General features: G+C 48.0%; 1 protein-coding gene across 3 annotated transcripts in view; it reads left to right on the forward strand.

The window, feature by feature from the left end:
* The window catches only part of LOC311342098 (unconventional myosin-Ic-like), a 68,757-nt gene that overhangs the window by 19,352 nt on the left and 28,793 nt on the right, over positions 1–20,612 (forward strand). For all 3 annotated transcript variants that reach the window (XM_084466931.1, XM_084466932.1, XM_084466933.1), the window contains 6 exons: positions 8,763–8,915; positions 10,594–10,709; positions 12,412–12,610; positions 18,671–18,751; positions 18,907–19,086; positions 20,127–20,225. In XM_084466931.1, coding sequence (XP_084323057.1) covers positions 8,763–8,915; positions 10,594–10,709; positions 12,412–12,610; positions 18,671–18,751; positions 18,907–19,086; positions 20,127–20,225 — 828 coding nt within the window. The remainder of the gene's footprint in view (positions 1–8,762; positions 8,916–10,593; positions 10,710–12,411; positions 12,611–18,670; positions 18,752–18,906; positions 19,087–20,126; positions 20,226–20,612) is intronic.

A 20,612-nucleotide genomic window follows, 5' to 3' on the forward strand; every position in this document is an offset into this window, starting at 1 on the left:
GTCTACCTACACTAGAGGTTGGTGAGCGTGCACGTGTCTACCTACACTAGAGGTTGGTGAGCGTGCACGTGTCTACCTACACTAGAGGTTGCCAGCCCTGAAGCAGAGAACAGAAGAGCTGTTGTCTTTGATACATATTGTGCTGCAGGATCACGTGATGCCAGGGAGGATTACTGGGGTCATACCATGATGTTTTATTTTCAGTTGTAGCTGAGGAGAGTGATTTATTACTTTGAAGCCCTGCAGATATTTGTTATTTAATATATCATGTGTATCATGTGTGTGTGTGTGTATGTGTGTATCTCTATCTATCTTAAACTCTGTTTGTGAATGAGAGAGAGAGAGAGAGAGAGAGAGAGAGAGAGAGAGAGAGAGAGAGAGAGAGAGAGAGAGAGAGAGAGAGAGAGAGAGAGAGAGAGAGAGAGAGAGAGAGAGAGAGAGAGAGAGAGAGAGAGAGAGAGAGAGAGAGAGAGAGCAGGGACCATAGAAACAAAGGGCCCCTCATACCGGGGCCGCGACGCACACGCCGCCGGCCCCCAGCGCCGCGGCGGGGACGCTAGCGGGCTGGGAGCAGGAGCTATGAAGTACAGACCTCGGGCCGTGAGAACCAGGGTGTGGGCTTTCAACGCAAACCAGCAGACAACCAAATGGAAGGATTCTTCTTCCATGGTCTCCTCATTGAGCGGCGGATGTTGTGGTTGTGGCTGATGGTTCTAATAATAATTTAGAATAGTTCAATAAATGTCACTTTCCCAGTATGGTCACATTTGTTTTTATATGGAAGGATGCTTAAAGTGTGTGTGTGTGTGTGTGTGTGTGTGTGTGTGTGTGTGTGTGTGTGTGTGTGTGTGTGTGTGTGTGTGTGTGTGTGTGTGTTGTTACTGCATGGCAGGAGAGGTTTCTTTGGCACACAGAGAGGGTGGAGGTACAGAAACATTGCTGTGCTAATGAAAATTCTGGGGAATGTTGTGAGATTGTTGCGGTGTCAATTGTTTGAGTGCTTGTGTTGTGTTATCTGTCAATGGTTGTGTGGTGAAGTGTGTTGTGTACCGTAGATTGCTCGTTAGATGAATTTGGTTGAACGATGCTTCAAGGCGCGTTTTATTTCGGGAGAGTGTTGAAGGTGGGGTTCCTTTCTGGGGACTGGTGGGGTGGGGTGCTACCAGAGGACCAATAGGGAGTAGTCTTCTGGGGACTGGTCGGTGGGGTGCTACCAGAGGACCAATAGGGAGTGGTCTTCTGGGGACTGGTCGGTGGGGTGCTACCAGAGGACCAATAGGGAGTGGTCTTCTGGGGACTGGTCAGTGGGGTGCTACCAGAGGACCAATAGGGAGTGGTCTTCTGGGGACTGGTCGGTGGGGTGCTACCAGAGGACCAATAGGGAGTGGTCTTCTGGAGACTGGTCGGTGGGGTGCTACCAGAGGACCAATAGGGAGTGGTCTTCTGGGGACTGGTCGGTGGGGTGCTACCAGAGGACCAATAGGGAGGGGTCTTCTGGGGACTGGTCGGTGGGGTGCTACCAGAGGACCAATTGGGAGTGGTCTTCTGGGGACTGGTCGGTGGGGTGCTACCAGAGGACCAATAGGGAGGGGTCTTCTGGGGACTGGTCGGTGGGGTGCTACCAGAGGACCAATAGGGAGTGGTCTTCTGGGGACTGGTCGGTGGGGTGCTACCAGAGGACCAATAGGGAGTGGTCTTCTGGGGACTGGTCGGTGGGGTGCTACCAGAGGACCAATAGGGAGTGGTCTTCTGGGGACTGGTCGGTGGGGTGCTACCAGAGGACCAATAGGGAGTGGTCTTCTGGGGACTGGTCGGTGGGGTGCTACCAGAGGACCAATAGGGAGTGGTCTTCTGGGGACTGGTCGGTGGGGTGCTACCAGAGGACCAATAGGGAGTGGTCTTCTGGGGACTGGTCGGTGGGGTGCTACCAGAGGACCAATAGGGAGTGGTCATGCAGGCGTTACATCCAATGTCACCACTGCTCAGGAATAACAGAAAGTGTGACAGTCACCGAGGGAACACACCGAGGGGCGTTCCTGACCGTCACCGACGGCCCTGACACAGATCAAAAGAGTCGTGGGTTTGGTTGACGCTCTTCATGTCAAGATAAGATAAACCTTTATTAGTCCCACAGTGGGGACATTTGCACAACCCCAAATTTAAATTTCAGACACGTGGATTAGGACAAAAGCTGATTGGTAGTTAGTTGACAGGTACACCTGTATGTTGACCTGTATCTACTAGGGATGTAAATAACTCAAATTTTTCATGGTCGAATAATCAGTGGGTGGTATGAACGAATAATCAATTATTCGATGTGTGCCGACATTCACAAAGGTAGCCATGGATCATCGGCAAGAAATCACTTAATATCTTAAACGCAAAAAAACTAACTTTAACAGTGATCAGTGTTTGTGTTGTATGCATATATATTAATATGTATGCTTGTGTATTGTGTATATTGTTTTTCTGTACATGATTAACTATTAGTGCTACAGAACCAACATTAGTTCAGTCCGTTAATTCTTGTTTATTTGAATGGGGAAAAAATGTTAACGGTCCAAATGTTAAAAATCGTCTTTGACCCTCAGGAACGAATAATCGAATAATCGAATATTCTGACCCATCCCTAGTATCTACCTCGCATGACGTGGCGAGCCAGACCCATTTCTAAAGCTAGCCAGTGTTTTGGGGGCGTGTCTGTGGAGGGCGGATTGAAGGAGGGGTGAATGCACATTAATACTTTCAGAATCCATCTCACCCAGGCTGCTTTCTCCAAATTGCCTATCCTTGCTTTAATCACTTGAAAAAGCTTTTGTACAGTAATGTCCATTCTGCATGGCCCTAGTCGGCTGGACGGGTGAAGACAGATGATGATTGATTCAGTAGAATGGGTCCCGTTCAGCCCTCGGTCTGAACGGTCAAAGGTCCCGATGGCTCCATGTCAGAGGAGGTGAAGCTGTGCTGAAGGACATTGGTGCACCGCTGAAGGGTAGTGAGGCACCCTCGGCATGCTGGGTACTCATCTTACCTCGCCGACCGCAGGCGCCCAGACCTGTACAGTAGGCTCGCCCACAGGGTGAACCCAAGGTGGGACTCACCGTATCCCTTCACCGAGGACTCGAGTGTTAAGAACGTCGGTCCGGGGGAAACTGAGCCGGACTCACCGAAGGTCAACCGAGACCTCAGAGCAACATATGTGGCTGCTTTTGATACTGAAAACGCTTACAAAAGCGCTGTGTTTGCGACTTGCAAATGCTTGTGAAAATAATGCACTTATGCACGTGATGATTGACACTCATTTCAGCTCCTGAATTGAAATATAGAATGCCTTTTAAAGGTCCCATGGCATGAAATTTTCACCTTATGAGGTTTTCTAACATTAATATGAGTTCCCCTAGCCTGCCTATGGTCCCTCAGTAGCTAAAAATTGCGTTAGGTGTAAAACGAGTGGTAGGTATCCTGCTCCACCTTTGAAAAAAATGAAAGCTCAAACGCACTGATTTGGGATCTGGCCGCATATGTCGTCATATGGGGCAACAATCGCGGGCAACAATCCCCTTCTCCTCCATGTCGCGGTTCAGTCTGTGCTTAATATTGACGTGGAAGTGGAAGAACCAGAGGCGTCTGAGAACCCGACGCAGTCGTTTGAGATTCATAATATCATCCGGAGGCGCAAACAGCTTTTGACCATGATAATATATATAATATAATATAGATATCTAAATATAATATGATATTATTTAGATATAGAGCTCCAGGACTCCCGCCGGAGCACCCGGAGTGTTCAGTGTTCTGCTGTAAACACTAGCGCAGGGTACCGTGGCAACAAGCTGCTCAGGGCCACACCCCCACCCTCCACCTGGACCCGCCTCTAAAAACGGCACGTTTGTGGAGAGCTCATTGTGGGACTGGCTCGTAGTGGCTGTAACTCTGCACCAAGGCTGGATTTCTTGAACGTCTTCAAGTACTGTATTAGGGGCCCACTAACAGCTATATAAAAGCATCCATAAAGTAGCATGCCATGGGACCTTTAATTGAATGCGTTATATGTACTGTATATATTAGCTCATCCTTAAACACACACACGTCATTGGCCGTCATTGGCTTTATGCCAGACCCAAGGTTTGGTCTAAATGACCTAACCATTGTGTGTGTGTGTGTGTGTGTGTGTGTGTGTGTGTGTGTGTGTGTGTGTGTGTGTGTGTGTGTGTGTGTGTGTGTGTGTGTGTGTGTGTGTGTGTGTGTGTGTGTGTGTGTGTGTGTGTGTGTGTGTGTGTAAGCCGTAAGGGTGTGGGTCCTGGTTTTCAAATGCAGGAAGAGCAGGTTGAACGGGCGACATTGAGCAACAGTGAGGTCAGAGAGAGAGAGAGGCTGACTCAATGGAAGGTTGGATGGTCGAAAGTTTCCTGGAGAACCACCTTGTGGGCCCACACCTTCTGCTTCCACAACACAGAATGCAGAAGTCCTGTCTAAGATGTCTTAAAAAGTGACCAGATGTTAATGTTGGACAACTGTGACTGAGGCAAGCCCAGATGTTATCAGAGCTGGTTTTGATAGGTTTGAAAGTGCAGCACCAGGGGATGTCAGTAGTTGGTCCAGTGAGTTCAACCTGTTACTTTTTCAGCCAATCCGAAATGTCATGACCTGTGTTTCACCATAGCACCCACCCACTCACTCACTCACCCACTCACTCACTCACTCACTCACTTGCTCACTCGACCACTCGACCACTCGCTCACTCATTCACTCACTCACTCACTCACTCGACCACTCGCTCACTCACTCCTTCACACTATAATTAACTGAACAAACAATGTAATGGCACCAATTCAGTACAATAATGTGTGTTGTTCCAGCAGCAAACCAATCTCTGAAATAAGAATCAATTGTATTCCAAACTCCTAAAGACTCCAAGTGGTCTAATCTAAGAGTTGAAGAGCATTCATCTGCATGGGATTGTTCCTCACTGTTTCACCTGAGACAGCTGGCTCACCTCGTGCTAATTAATATCTCCTCTCTCTCTCTATTATGCCCCAGAGACGCGTCCTAATGTGCAGCCTGACATAACAACAACATGTGCACCTGCGTGTGTGTGTGTGTGTGTGTGTGTGTGTGTGTGTGTGTGTGTGTGTGTGTGTGTGTGTGTGTGTGTGTGTGTGTGTGTGTGTGTGTGTGTGTGTGTGTGTGTGTGTGTCATCCCATCTCTTCCTAGATGATCCTTTTCTAGTTGGTATCTTACACTACGACCCCTAGCAGTCTTATACGGTTCCTCCAGCCTGCTCTTATAGTTGGTATCTTACACTACGAACCCTAGCAGTCTCATACTGTTCCTCCACTCTGCTCTGATCTGCTGCTTATTTCTGACATGGATTTGGGGAATCTGCGCAACCTCATGAGTAAATCTCAGGATCTACTGGACAAACGCATTCACCAGCTCAAAGACGTAAGTCTCCCGTGATGCTGTTGGAGTCTTTACTAACGTGTTGCACTGAGTAGGGCAGTGAGGTATGGACCTAGGCTATACATGGTGTGACAATACATGGTGTATTTCTTAACATGTATCCTGATAAAGGGGACTATGTTGAGCGCTGTCCTTTGCGCGCCTCTGACCTTCCTGCTGATTTCTGTTTGGTTGAAGTTATGTTTGGGCTTGCATTGAGTACAACGTGAAAGCCCCAACTGAAATGTATTGGATGTTTTTCAAATGGCAAATAGCAAGCCAATGCATCTTTTCTATTCAACACGACACTGTCCATATAAACCCAAATGTACCCGCACTACTCAACTTGCAGCGTTGACTAAGGCAAGAGAAACTTAAAGTTAAACTCAACACCTGTTGACTGAGAAGAACAGATAAGCACTTTATCCTAAACTCAGAACAAGCTGTTTGAATGTTTGTGGACTAGCTTATGAGTCTGAGGTCTAACTCTATAACTCATGTGGGCAAAAAATAATATTGGGTAAAAAATGTTATCAAATGATATCGCTTTAGGTGTGTCATGTGTCCTATTTTTGGTCTCCTCTCTGCAGGAAAGGGCTTTATTTTCACTGTTTACAGAGTGATTAATCACAACTGTCTCCTTGTGCTACTCAATGGATTGTGAATGAGGTAGCTTTTTCTGTATGTGACAGTTGGTGTGTTGGTGTCTACTTGGCACAACATGCTGGTTATAATATAAATTAGGAGAATAGATTGCTTTTGGCCAATCAGATTTCAATCGTCAGTGTAGAACTACACTCATTACAAACCCCTTCTGAAGCTTCAGCCACCCAGCACGTTAGTTTTCTTCTGTGCAAAAACGAAACCTGTTGGTTGTCCTGGTCTCCGGTCAGGCTCTGTGCAGACGTTCTAGGACTGCTGGATCCCAGATTAGGGCCAGGGTGTGTCATTATTCCATAAGCTGGGGCAGAGGTTGGGCTGACAGTGGGAGAGAATGTGGAGTGATCACACACACACGCCTCTCCCAAGAAGTGCCTCCATAAAGTTTTCCAGTGATGGCTCACTCTGTTGTGAACACCACAGCCCAGTGGGAACTTTCCCCAGCTCCCGGTCTGAACCGTTGTGAGTTGTGCAGCACACTGCTGCTTTCTGTTTGTGAACCTGCCTGACGCCATAAGAGGAATAATAGACCCCACTCCAAAACTCTCAGTCACACTAGAGCTCTGAGTGAAGCCAGGAGCCCGGCCGCCAGACTACAGTAGACTCTTCACGAGGCACCGACACACCAGGATGATGTTTGTGTCTCCATAGGAAACAGTGTCGTCCACGGTGTCTGCTTGTTAATAAAGTTGCGCATTATTGAAATGGGTGCTGTAGTTGAGGTGGGACTGTGTCGTTGGTTTGTTTTTTCAAAATAATGTTATTTATTTGAGTTCATTTTTCCTTTTGAGTGATAGTTTAAACTCTGTTTAAACATTTCTTTTTGAATATATTTATTTAGTTTTTGCAGAGATTTAATACAATTTGTACATAATATAGATCAGTGGTGATTTCAGCTTCCCCTAAAATTTCAAAAATTAAATGGTCAAATTTATACTGTTGTGTTAACATTTCATTGACTAAAACTGTGTTAGAACACGTCCATCTCAAAGACGAGTTTGTTCAGAATCAGCTGCTTATCGCAGGTCGACTGACTCGATTTCCTTCTCATACATTCCTGTAGCGTCACAGTGCATTTGCCTGTTGAAGCTCAGCATCCATCCACTTCAATGGGGCTGCATAGAACAGCTTTTTTTAGTGCGTCGAAAGTCGACGGTCATTGGATAATGCTGAGATTATGTCCCTCCCACGGACGCTCAGCGTCTCTGGGGGTGAATGGAGGAGTGGACTGGCCTGGATGCTGGGCTTCTGCGTGATGATTGGAGGGTCTGCGAAAGACTGAGTTGCCGTTTGATTGACAGTGATTTTGAACTATAAAACGTTGCCGGAGCTGTCTTCATTCCTCAGTCCCACCGCGGATTTTGCAAGCCAGTCTGCAACCTATTTCTTGATATTTGCTTGGCGAAATTGCTAGACAATTTTCATCTTACATTTCATACACTTATTCACACAATTCCTTGCTTCAGTTTAACATAATTCCCATATTTCCTTGTTCAAGTTTAATATTGTTTTGGTAGTTGGCCATCACTTTGATTCAGTGAGCCTGAGGTCTGAACTTCAAGTCCTGTATTCAGATCAGGACTTGCAGGGTGACAGGGGAAAGCTGTGTGATTTCTTGGTGTTCCTTAAAGACATGGAGTTGGACAGTGCAATGCCTCAGCTTTATTAACTGTTGTTGCCACTCATTAGTGGCAACAATTAGAGCTACATCTGCAGGTGTAGAAAGGAGCTTCTCCTGTTTAAAGAGGCTCAAGTCCTACACCCATAACATAATGGGCCAAGGCCGTTTAAGCAGCCTAGCTCTGCTGGCCATTGAGAGGACACTGGTCAAGTCAGTGGAAAAAACAGTTGGTATGTTGGTATGACAGAGCATTTCCTTGAAATGGAACAGAGAGCAGAATTTACATATACATAAATTGACAATTGATATGATGTAGGCCGAAAATGAGCTTCCCCTCTTTGAAAGACCAGCAGCCGCCACTGATATAGATAGTGTTTTATTAAAACTTGGTTTTCCTTTTCTGCTTTGAGCAAAAGAGAAATATGTAAATTCTATATATATTAAATGCTCATACACATATTGGTACATAATAACGTCCTATTTCTTTGCATCCTAAAATCTGCATTGTATCGGAGGCTAAGTTATATTAGTCAGGCCCTATAGTTAGTTCAGTCTCTTAGTTAATTTTCTCTTGTGGTGTTGGTTCATACTTCATGACTCCTTGTTGGTTCATACTTCATGACTCCTTGTTGGTTCATACTTCATGACTCCTTGTTGGTTCATACTTCATGACTCCTTGTTGGTTCATACTTCATGACTCCTTGTTGGTTCATACTTCATGACTCCTTGTTGGTTCATACTTCATGACTCCTTGTTGGTTCATACTTCATGACTCCTTGTTGGTTCATACTTCATGACTCCTTGTTGGTTCATACTTCATGACTCCTTGTTGGTTCATACTTCATGACTCCTTGTTGGTTCATACTTCATGACTCCTTGTTGGTTCATACTTCATGACTCCTTGTTGGTTCATACTTCATGACTCCTTGTTGGTTCATACTTCATGACTCCTTGTTGGTTCATACTTCATGACTCCTTGTTGGTTCATACTTCATGACTCCTTGTTGGTTCATACTTCATGACTCCTTGTGTTTTCAGGTAGTGCCGATCGACAGGGGGGGCATGATGGAGTCAGCCCTGACGGCCAGAGACCGGGTCGGGGTCCAGGACTTTGTCCTGCTGGAGAACTACACCAGCGAGGCGGCCTTCATAGAGAACCTGCGCAAACGCTTCAAGGAGAACCTCATCTACGTGAGTGGGCGTGGTTAGGGTGTGAGTGGGCGTGGTTAGGGTGTGAGTGGGCGTGGTTAGGGTGTGGGTGGGCGTGGACCCTGAGGACAGTGGGGTACTGACAGTGGGGTACAGACAGTGGGGTACTGACAGTGGGGTACTGACAGTGGGGTACAGACAGTGGGGTACTGACAGTGGGGTACTGACAGTGGGGTACAGACAGTGGGGTACTGACAGTGGGGTACAGACAGTGGGGTACAGGGTACTGACAGTGGGGTACAGACAGTGGGGTACAGACAGTGGGGTACAGGGTACTGACAGTGGGGTACAGACAGTGGGGTACTGACAGTGGGGTACTGACAGTGGGGTACAGACAGTGGGGTACTGACAGTTGGGTACAGGGTACTGACAGTGGGGTACTGACAGTGGGGTACTGACAGTGGGGTACAGACAGTGGGGTACAGACAGTGGGGTACTGACAGTGGGGTACAGGGTACTGACAGTGGGGTACAGACAGTGGGGTACAGACAGTGGGGTACAGGGTACTGACAGTGGGGTACAGACAGTGGGGTACAGACAGTGGGGTACTGACAGTGGGGTACTGACAGTTGGGTACAGGGTACTGACAGTGGGGTACAGACAGTGGGGTACTGACAGTGGGGTACAGACAGTGGGGTACAGACAGTGGGGTACTGACAGTGGGGTACAGACAGTGGGGTACTGACAGTGGGGTACTGACAGTTGGGTACAGGGTACTGACAGTGGGGTACAGACAGTGGGGTACAGACAGTGGGGTACTGACAGTGGGGTACTGACAGTGGGGTACAGACAGTGGGGTACTGACAGTGGGGTACAGACAGTGGGGTACAGACAGTGGGGTACTGACAGTGGGGTACAGACAGTGGGGTACTGACAGTGGGGTACTGACAGTGGGGTACTGACAGTGGGGTACTGACAGTGGGGTACTGACAGTGGGGTACAGACAGTGGGGTACAGACAGTGGGGTACAGACAGTGGGGTACTGACAGTGGGGTACTGACAGTGGGGTACTGACAGTGGGGTACAGGGTACAGACAGTGGGGTACAGACAGTGGGGTACTGACAGTGGGGTACTGACAGTGGGGTACAGGGTACAGACAGTGGGGTACTGACAGTGGGGTACTGACAGTTGGGTACAGGGTACTGACAGTGGGGTACTGACAGTGGGGTACTGACAGTGGGGTACTGACAGTGGGGTACTGACAGTGGGGTACAGGGTACTGACAGTGGGGTACAGGGTACTGACAGTGGGGTACTGACAGTGGGGTACTGACAGTGGGGTACAGGGTACTGACAGTGGGGTACTGACAGTGGGGTACTGACAGTGGGGTACAGGGTACTGACAGTGGGGTACTGACAGTGGGGTACTGACAGTGGGGTACAGGGTACTGACAGTGGGGTACTGACAGTGGGGTACTGACAGTGGGGTACTGACAGTGGGGTACAGGGTACTGACAGTGGGGTACTGACAGTGGGGTACTGACAGTGGGGTACAGGGTACTGACAGTGGGGTACTGACAGTGGGGTACTGACAGTGGGGTACTGACAGTGGGGTACAGGGTACTGACAGTGGGGTACTGACAGTGGGGTACTGACAGTGGGGTACAGGGTACTGACAGTGGGGTACTGACAGTGGGGTACTGCCCCGTCTCCTCCTCAGACCTACATCAGCTCGGTGCTGGTGTCGGTGAACCCCTACAAGGACGTGGAGATCTACACCAAGAACCACATGGAGCGCTACCGCGGGGTCAACTTCTACGAGGTCTCCCCCCACATGTGAGGCTCCACCCGTCTGCTCCACCGTCTCCCCTCCACCGTCTCCCCTCCTCCGTCTCCCCTCACCCGTCTCCCCTCACCCGTCTCCCCTCACCCGTCTCCCCTCCTCCGTCTCCCCTCCTCCGTCTCCCCTCACCCGTCTCCCCTCACCCGTCTCCCCTCACCCGTCTCCCCTCCTCTGTCTCCCCTCACCCATCTCCCCTCCACCGTCTCCCCTCCTCCACCGTCTCCCCTCCTCCGTCTCCCCTCCACCGTCTCCCCTCACCCGTCTCCCCTCCTCCGTCTCCCCTCCACCGTCTCCCCTCCTCCGTCTCCCCTCCTCCGTCTCCCCTCCACCGTCTCCCCTCACCCGTCTCCCCTCCTCTGTCTCCCCTCACCCGTCTCCCCTCACCCGTCTCCCCTCCTCTGTCTCCCCTCCACCGTCTCCCCTCACCCGTCTCCCCTCCTCTGTCTCCCCTCCACCGTCTCCCCTCACCCGTCTCCCCTCACCCGTCTCCCCTCACCCGTCTCCCCTCCTCTGTCTCCCCTCACCCGTCTCCCCTCACCCGTCTCCCCTCACCCGTCTCCCCTCACCCGTCTCCCCTCACCCGTCTCCCCTCCTCCGTCTCCCCTCCACCGTCTCCCCTCCACCGTCTCCCCTCCACCGTCTCCCCTCACCCGTCTCCCCTCCTCCGTCTCCCCTCACCCGTCTCCCCTCACCTGTCTCCCCTCACCTGTCTCCCCTCACCCGTCTCCCCTCCACCGTCTCCCCTCCACCGTCTCCCCTCACCCGTCTCCCCTCCACCGTCTCCCCTCACCCGTCTCCCCTCCTCTGTCTCCCCTCACCCGTCTCCCCTCCTCCGTCTCCCCTCAGACCAGAAGGCCTGCGTGGCCGTCTGGTCCTAAGGCCTTTGTTGTTTGTTTGTTTGTTTGTTTGTGTCATACTGTGTGAAGGGAATCAGCGCGTGGAAAAGCCTCCTAGAACGAGGGCTGTTATTGAGCTGCTTTATTATTGTCTTCTTAGATAAGGAGGTTAATAATAATATTAATAATAATTTTGTGTTCTGGATATCAGGCTCCCTTTGCACATTTCCATCTACTGTATTGTTTCATGAAAAGAGTTTAGATTAATTAGCCAATTCAAATGCAATTCTAATATTTCTTCTTGATGATAAAATACCCATTAATTAATATTAATACCCATTTAATGTATCAACTATGGTATATATTTACAATATTTTTACATATTATATATTTATCTGTAGTACATTCTGATGGCTACAAATATCAACCATCCCATAAATGAAATGTCCCGGTATACCTATAGTATTTAGAACGTTTTGCTCCGGGCCAGAGTAAAATCTAGTTGACCTGACCTGTAGCTGCTCTCCTATCAGACGACAGACGTACCCTAGCACACAGCGCAGTGGCTCTCTGACTACAGGCCCAAACACACCTCGGGCACGTATGGAAAAGCTGGCACTGCAGCAAGTGGGTGTGGCCTCCATAAGACAGAAAGCAGCTCAATATTGGAGTAGATGTTAGCATCCGCCAGGCGCAGATGGTACACACTGCCAGGGGGCTGTAGACCAGCTGACCACTCCTCTGAATCTGACCATGGCCCCTGCTCTCGTCCTTCCCTTTATCCTAACGTCCTTTCCTCCGTGAGGCCCAGTGTACGTCTGAGTCCTAACGTCCGCCCCCGCGTCTCCCCGCTCCTCAGCTACGCCGTGTCCGACAACTCGTACCGCTCCATGCGCACGGAGCGCAGGGACCAGTGCATCCTGATCTCCGGTGAGAGCGGAGCGGGCAAGACGGAGGCCTCCAAGAAGATCCTGCAGTACTACGCCGTCACCTGCCCCGCCAGCGACCAGGTGCAGACCGTCAAGGACCGGCTGCTGCAGTCCAACCCCGTCCTGGAGGTGAGCTGGGGGGCACTGGGCACATTCTCTGGATTTAGGTGATTGGTTCAATGGTATTCTACCTCATTATCAGACTGGGTAGCCCCGCCCGTTCTGCCGGCGATCTGAGTTGGCCCTGCAGAAGGGTCTGGAGAAGAGCGACACATTTCTTTCTAGTTTTCGATATGTTTTTGTGGGAGCCAATCACCAAGCTGGCTTTTCCCCCTGGCGCACTATTGGCTGGTTTAACACTGATGACGGCAAGCAGCCAATTGCATACAGAGTTAATTTAACTCCGCCCGTTGATCACGCCTCTTGTGCTGAAGAGAATGACAGCAGCTTCCCCAGACCAACGCGCAATCTACGACTGAGCTTGGTCTGGCAATAGCCAGGCTATCTCATTATAGCATCGTGCTCATTTCCATCTATCACAGTCCTAGGACAAGTACACACAATATTACAAAATACAGGTTAAAATACACATGATACACCGTCTCATAGAAGATGTTATCATATTTGCAGCAGCAAGTGGGTCCCTTCACACCAGACGCAAAGCCAATAAAAGATGTGAACAAAACGTAGATGAAATTGACGCTTAAAAAATAGTTATCAGCCGAAGAATGACAGATGGACTATTCAACGTAGCATTGTGAACACAAGCTTATGCTCCGGCCTATATTATTTAATATTTGATGTATTTGGAGGATTCAATGATACTGGGGTTTTAATTTTAATTTTTTTTATTATACTGAAGTGTACAATATTGTAGTTTATGACAGTTTGCGGATGAGGGGGATTCTGATAATTGGGGGTGCATTCTCTAATAGCTGTTTTAGTGCTATTAGGTTGATTCCCCATTAAAATTTGGCTATCACTCTGTTTGAGATAGTTGGTATCCAAACAAGGAAACATTGGCTTGTAGCGCCAATTGCTATGTAGATGAATGATCATTTCTATTCTTAGGCCCTGTCCACACCTAGGAAAACAATATTTTAACTAAATCATTTAAATGTAATAAAGCCAATAACATAATATTTTGCCAATAATGTAATAAAGTGGTTGAGCCAATAATGTAATAACTTTTTGCCAATAATGTAATAACTTATTATTTTATTGGCTGGTTATTACGTTATTGGCCTTGTATTAAAAAAAAACCTTTGAAAATGTAATAACTGAACCAATAATGTAATAACTGAGGTATCACTTTATTTTATTTTCAATTTCTGGAGAGAAACTGTCACTTATATCTGAGCTTCCAGATAGCCCTCCACCCTCATCCCCCCTCCACAGGATGACTTAAAGGAGCCAGGAGTCCATTTGGATTCATACGTACCTCTTAGGGTTCCCTTATAGCACTCTGTGTATCCAACTCCGTGACCACGCAGACGCTTCGACGGAGTCGTGAGCCTGTTGAAGTTCTGCGTTGCAGTTTTCAGTTTGGTACTGCAATTCACCGCTGGAGCGCTAGGGCTGTGGGAATGACATGGTAGCTGACCAATGACAGCCCTGCGGTCTCCATCGTTCTGAGTAGCCTCGACGGATGGTAACGTTGTCTGGAGGCACACGTCGGCTACACAGAGGGTCTCCAACAGGGTTTGTGGCGATGGAGAGGGCTCTCCGTGGCTACGGAGAGCACTTTACGCAAGCACTTTAAACAAGGCTTTACTTCTAGGGATTACTGCTTACTTCTAGGGACTGCAGAGCGAGGTTAGATCGCTTGCAGATTCAGCTGGGTTAACCTAGACACACACACACACACACACACACGCACAACACACAACACACAACACACACACACACGTTCCAGCGGTGAATTGCAATATATATACACTGTATACAAACATACAGTCGAAGAACCCAAGAACAGCAACAGCAGTTGTTAAACCTTGTAGATTGAGCAGAAAATATTTTTTAACGTACATTCATTAAATGAACCAAGGGGCTGTATTTAAAGCTACAAAAATAATACAAATAAAATCAAACACACACAAATTAGACGGAAATCCACCTGGTGGGGGGGCGATGACGTCATGGTTTGCGTACCTGGCGTCCACACGAACCCCAACACCAAAACGCAGGGGGCCATTTGTCTCTTTCTCACCCTGGGACCTGGTTTCAAACAAGTGCGTTTGCAGGCACCGAAAACTCCTTGTCCTCCTGAACGGTCGGCCCCAACGTGCCAGACTTCTGCGTTTTTACACAGAAATGGTGGCCATATGGGGTATATGGGGGCGCGGCTCTGCTGCTGACCCTGTGTCTCACCTGTCTGTCTCGTCTCCTGTCATTTTTATGTTTTCTTTGTTGTTTTAAGTGATCGAGCCCGCATTCTCTTTGTGGCAGGATGATGTTTAGCGTCGGCATGTTACTTTGGCTGGCTGTGTGCCTTCTCAGTAGTTTAATCGCCGAAGTATGGAGTTTATATGGAAAAGCCGGCGTCCTCACCTACACGCGGGACCAGCTGTTGTCACTCAGGCACTCAATCAAACCGGGGGACTCTGGTCCGGAGCTGCTGGTCAAGTATCCGCAACTCAAAAACACCGGAACGCGAAAAGGGACTAAAATAAAGAAAAGAGGATCGAGAGGTGGAGTGAGAGAAAGACTAAGGAGGCGCGGCAGCAGACATCCTCTACCGGTAATAACTTTTTCTAATGTTCGCTCTTTGAGCAACAAGATGAATGAACTGACCGCTAAAGTTCAATATGACAATGAGTTCCGACAGAGTAACCTCATCTGTTTTACGGAAAGCTGGTTGAAAGAGGATATGTCAGACCCCAACTTGCCGGGTTACACAATTATTCGGGCTGACAGAGACATTAATTCGTCACGGAAATCTATTGGCGGTGGTTTGTGTGTCTATATGGACACACGCTGGGCCACCCAGTACACCGTCCGGGAACGTGTGTGCACACATGATTATGAAATCCTGGTTGTCTCCTTTCGCCCCTTTTACCTCCCGAGGGAGTTTGGCCAGATTACAATCATATTGGCCTATGTACCTGGGCCGGACTTCGTGGGAGCTGCAGCCAGGATAGCCGAGAGCTATAACACCGCCCTGTCCCGTGCAGCTAACCAACCCGTCCTGTTGCTCGGGGACTTTAACTCCTGTGATCTGTCCGACCATCTACCCACTCTACATCAATACGTGGACTGTCCCACCCGCCTGGCACGTACCCTGGATAAGTGCTATGGCAACATACTAGACGCCTATAAATCCACCTGTAGGCCTGCCTTGGGGAAGTCTGACCATAAGGTCGTCCATCTACTCCCTCGTTACAGGGCTAAACTGAGACGGGAGAAGACAGTGACTAAGGAAATTGAGATCTGGACTGAGGACTGTACGGAGGAGATGAAATGCGAGCTGGAGACTACCGATTGGTTATTTCTTAACTCATGTGGCACCCCTCATGAACTAATTGACACTTTTACATCATACCTGTTGTTTAATGAAAGTAAAATCATCCGTACTAAAACTGTAAGAATATTTCCTAATAATAACTTATGGATGTCTAGTGATCTTAAGGAATGTATCCGTGAGGAAAAACGTGCTTTTAAAAATGGTAATATTGAGTTACTTAAGGAAAAAAGATGTGAACTAAGATCTAAACTGAGTAAAGCAAAAATAGAATATAAAGATAAAGTTGAATGTCACTATTTTTCAGGAAATGCCAAGAAAGCATGGGAAGGTTTAAATGTGATGATGGGCAGGGAAACTAAGCAAAAGCGTACCCCCCTGTCACACCCCTCTCCATCTTTTGCAAATGATTTAAATGTTTTTTTCAGTCGTTTTGACAAGAATGATTTTAGTGCTGAACGTGATAGTGTGTGTAGGTCCATTTTGGGATATGTCCCCATTACACTGAATGAACATGAGATTGTAGCCAGCCTGTCTAGTATTAAGCCAAACTCGGCCCCGGGGCCAGATGGCCTTAGAGGGAGAGTTTTAAAAGAAAATGTTCATGAACTTAAAGGTATTGTGCTGGAGTTATTCCAGAACTTGCTTAATTCTTTGACAATGCCCAAATTATGGAAAATGTCTTATATTGTACCTATCCCTAAAAAACCTGGAGCTACTGAATTAAAAGACTTCAGGCCTATTGCTCTTACTTCTATCTTAGGAAAATGTTTTGAGAGAGTTATAAGCAGACAAATTACAGCGTCAGTTTCTAACAGTTTAGATCATCTCCAGTTTGCTTACAAAAGTCAGAGGGGAACTGATGACGCAACTGTCAGTATGTTCCACACCCTGTCAAAGCACCTACAAGCCCCCTCCCACCTTGCTAGGGCCCTATTTATCGATTTTACCTCTGCCTTTAACAGCATGCAGATTCACATCCTGCTGCAGAGACTTATCGACATAGGAGTAAACGGTGGTATTATCCACCTTGTTAGGGACTTCCTCTCTGACCGCCCTCAACAGGTCCTGGTTAACAATACTCGGTCCGACATCACTGTGCTTAACACCGGCGCCCCGCAGGGGACCATTTTATCCCCATTACTTTTTTCCATATACACAAACGAATTCCAATTAGATCTGGAAAAGTTTCGTTTGTTCAAGTATGCAGATGATATGGCCCTGGTTGCCTTATTAAAGAAGGGGGACATAGTCGGAGAGGAAGTATATAGAGCACACGTGTCATCTCTCCAGAAGTGGTGTGATGAAAGTTCCTTAGAGATCAATGCAACAAAAACTCAGGAACTTGTCTTTCATGAAAAGGACCCTGTGCAGCCCCTTATAATTAGGGGACAAATTGTAGAGGTAGTAGACAAGTTCAAATATCTAGGTACATATATTGATTGTAACCTAAATTTCAGTGAAAACACAGACCATATTTTTAAAACCTGTAACCAACGTCTCCATCTACTGCGCAAGTTCAACTCCTTTAGAGTGAGTAAGCACATTATGGAAACAGTTTATAAGAACCTGATAGAAGGCATTCTAACTTTCAACATGGCAATGTGGTACGGTAATCTAAATATTAAAGGAAGAAGCAAGCTGCAGAGAATAGTAAACCTTGCCTCAAAAATCATAGGGACAAGACAAGACAAGACAAGACAAACAATTAAGTTGTATGCACGATGAAGTGCTTAGGAAAAAAGCTGTCAAAATAGCAAATGATCCCTCTCATCCACTCAATAGGGAGTTTGAACTTCTTCCCTCTGGTAGACGTTATAAAGTACCAAGGGCAAATCGTAATATTTTTAAAAATTATTTTATTCCTAATGCAATTGGGGCACTGAACACCATGCCCCGTTGATGCGTTGATGCGATGTGTTGTAATGTAACTGCCACTGCTGTCCTGCTTTTTGCCATGAAGATGTCTGTGTGTAAGTGTTGTTGTTTGTTGCTGTTGTTGTCCTGCTTGTTGTTGCTGTTATTGTCCTGTTTGTTGTTTTTTATGAGACCAAAGACAAATTTCCACATCGTGGACAAATAAAAACTAACTAACTAACTAACTAACATGTGGACAGGGCCTTATTGTAGCCTGAGCAGGACGACGTGTCCACAGGGAGGGCAGTAGTAGAACAGAGGGTGGCTTTACTAAAACATCACTTCAACCGCACTTTGCACTACAGCACTACCCGCATTTTCTGCAGGAAATGCATTTTCTAGTGTTACCCGTTAACCCTAACCCCATGTCTGTGATGTATGTCTGTGATGTATGTCTGTGATGTATGTCTGTGATGTATGTCTGTGATGTATGTCTCTAACCCCATGTCTGTGATGTATGTCTGATGTATGTCTGTGATGTATGTCTGTGATGTATGTCTGTGATGTATGTCTCTAACCCCATGTCTGTGATGTATGTCTGTGATGTATGTCTGTGATGTATGTCTGTGATGTCTGTCTGTGATGTATGTCTGTGATGTATGTCTGTGATGTATGTCTGTGCCCATAATGTGACCCTCTGCCCCGGATATGGAGCTCAGCACAGACCCACCTCACGGCCACACTTCTCCTCTCTCTCTGGCTCACTTACTCCCTCTCCCTCTCCCTTGCTCGTCCGCTCACTTTGTAGCATTATTAGCTAGTAGCTCAACAGTTACACTTCTACAATCCCCCTCCTCTCTCTCTCATCCCAGGCCTTCGGCAATGCCAAGACATTACGCAACGACAACTCCAGCCGCTTCGGCAAGTACATGGACATCCAGTTTGACTTCAAGGTACAGGCTGCCTGTGTTTCTATCGTTTGTTTCTTCTCTTTCTGTGTTGGACTTCACGTGTTGTTGTTGTTTACACATGGGGCCGTCGTAGCGCCGGGCCGAGGCCCGTGCAGCCCGTGTACCGGTCACAGCAGTGTCCCCCCCCCCCCCCACAGGGCGCTCCGGTGGGCGGCCACATCATCAACTACCTGCTGGAGAAGTCCCGGGTGGTGCACCAGAACCACGGCGAGCGCAACTTCCACATCTTCTACCAGCTGATCGAGGGCGGAGAGGAGGACCTGCTGAGACGGCTGGGCCTGGAGAGGAACCCCCAGCACTACCACTACCTGGTCAAGGTCAGTACCAGCACTACCACTACCTGGTCAAGGTCAGTACCAGCACTACCACTACCTGGTCAAGGTCAGTACCAGCACTACCACTACCTGGTCAAGGTCAGTACCAGCACTACCACTACCTGGTCAAGGTCAGTACCAGCACTACCACTACCTGGTCAAGGTCAGTACCAGCACTACCACTACCTGGTCAAGGTCAGTACCAGCACTACCACTACCTGGTCAAGGTCAGTACCAGCACTACCACTACCTGGTCAAGGTCAGTACCAGCACTACCACTACCTGGTCAAGGTCAGTACCAGCACTACCACTACCTGGTCAAGGTCAGTACCAGTTGTACCAGCAGTACCAGCAGTACCAGCAGTACCAGTTGTACCAGCAGTACCAGCAGTACCAGCAGTACCAGCAGTACCAGCAGTACCAGTTGTACCAGCAGTACCAGTTGTACCAGCAGTACCAGTAGTACCAGTTGTACCAGCAGTACCAGCAGTACCAGTCCCTGGTCTTAACTAACACCTTCACTCCTTATGGGTTCATGTTAAAAGAGGCAGACTAAAGGTCCATGTTGCTTTTTAAAAGTAACCTTGTTGGCAGCAAGTTAGCCTAAGCGAGCATCATGTAGCATCATGTAGCTTCATTTAGCTTCATGTAGCATCATTTAGCTTCATGTAGCATCATGTAGCTTCAGTTATGTTGATTAAGCGTAAACTAGCATAAGTTGGCTAAGTCAGCAACCCTGCGGTCCGTGTTTCAAACTGCTCCATCGTGTTCTGTGAAAGGGGAGGAGCTATATTATATAAGATACACACACACTCACACACACTCACTCACTCACTCACTCACTCACTCACTCACTCACTCACTCACTCACTCACTCACTCACACACCCCCTCCCTCTCCAGTGTGATGAAGCAGAGCGTCTGTCGCGGCGCTCCCCAGGCAGCAGCCGGGGCCAACAGGTGCTTGTTTCTGATTGGCTCCCGGAGGAGAGGAGGGCGTGGCTCCCTGAGGCTGAACCCGTCTTGTTTGTCTGTCCTCCCCAGGGCAACTGTCCCAAAGTCAGCTCCATCAATGACCGCAGTGATTGGAAGCAGGTGCGGAAGGCCTTGACTGTGATTGGCTTCAACGAGGACGAGGTGGAGGTGAGGACCAATCGCAGGCGTCTGTGGGCGGGTCATAAATGTTTGGCCTGTTAAGCCCTTTGAGACTAATGGTGATTAAGGACTATACTAATGAAATGGATTGAATTTAATTCATACACAGACACTTAGGATTAGAGTACAGACACTTTAAGGGTTAGAGTACAGACACTTTAAGGGTTAGAGTACAGACACTTCAGGGGTTAGAGTACTGACACTTTAGGGGTTAGAGTACAGACACTTTAAGGGTTAGAGTACAGACACTTCAGGGGTTAGAGTACTGACACTTTAGGGGTTAGAGTACAGACCCTTCAGGGGTTAGAGTACTGACACTTTAGGGGTTAGAGTACAGACATCACATTAGAAGCACATGAGTAGTTCAGTGAGTTC

Source organism: Micromesistius poutassou (genome assembly GCF_964030765.1).
Source record: "Micromesistius poutassou genome assembly, chromosome: 4".
In the NCBI taxonomy this organism is placed as follows: Eukaryota; Metazoa; Chordata; class Actinopteri; order Gadiformes; family Gadidae; genus Micromesistius; species Micromesistius poutassou.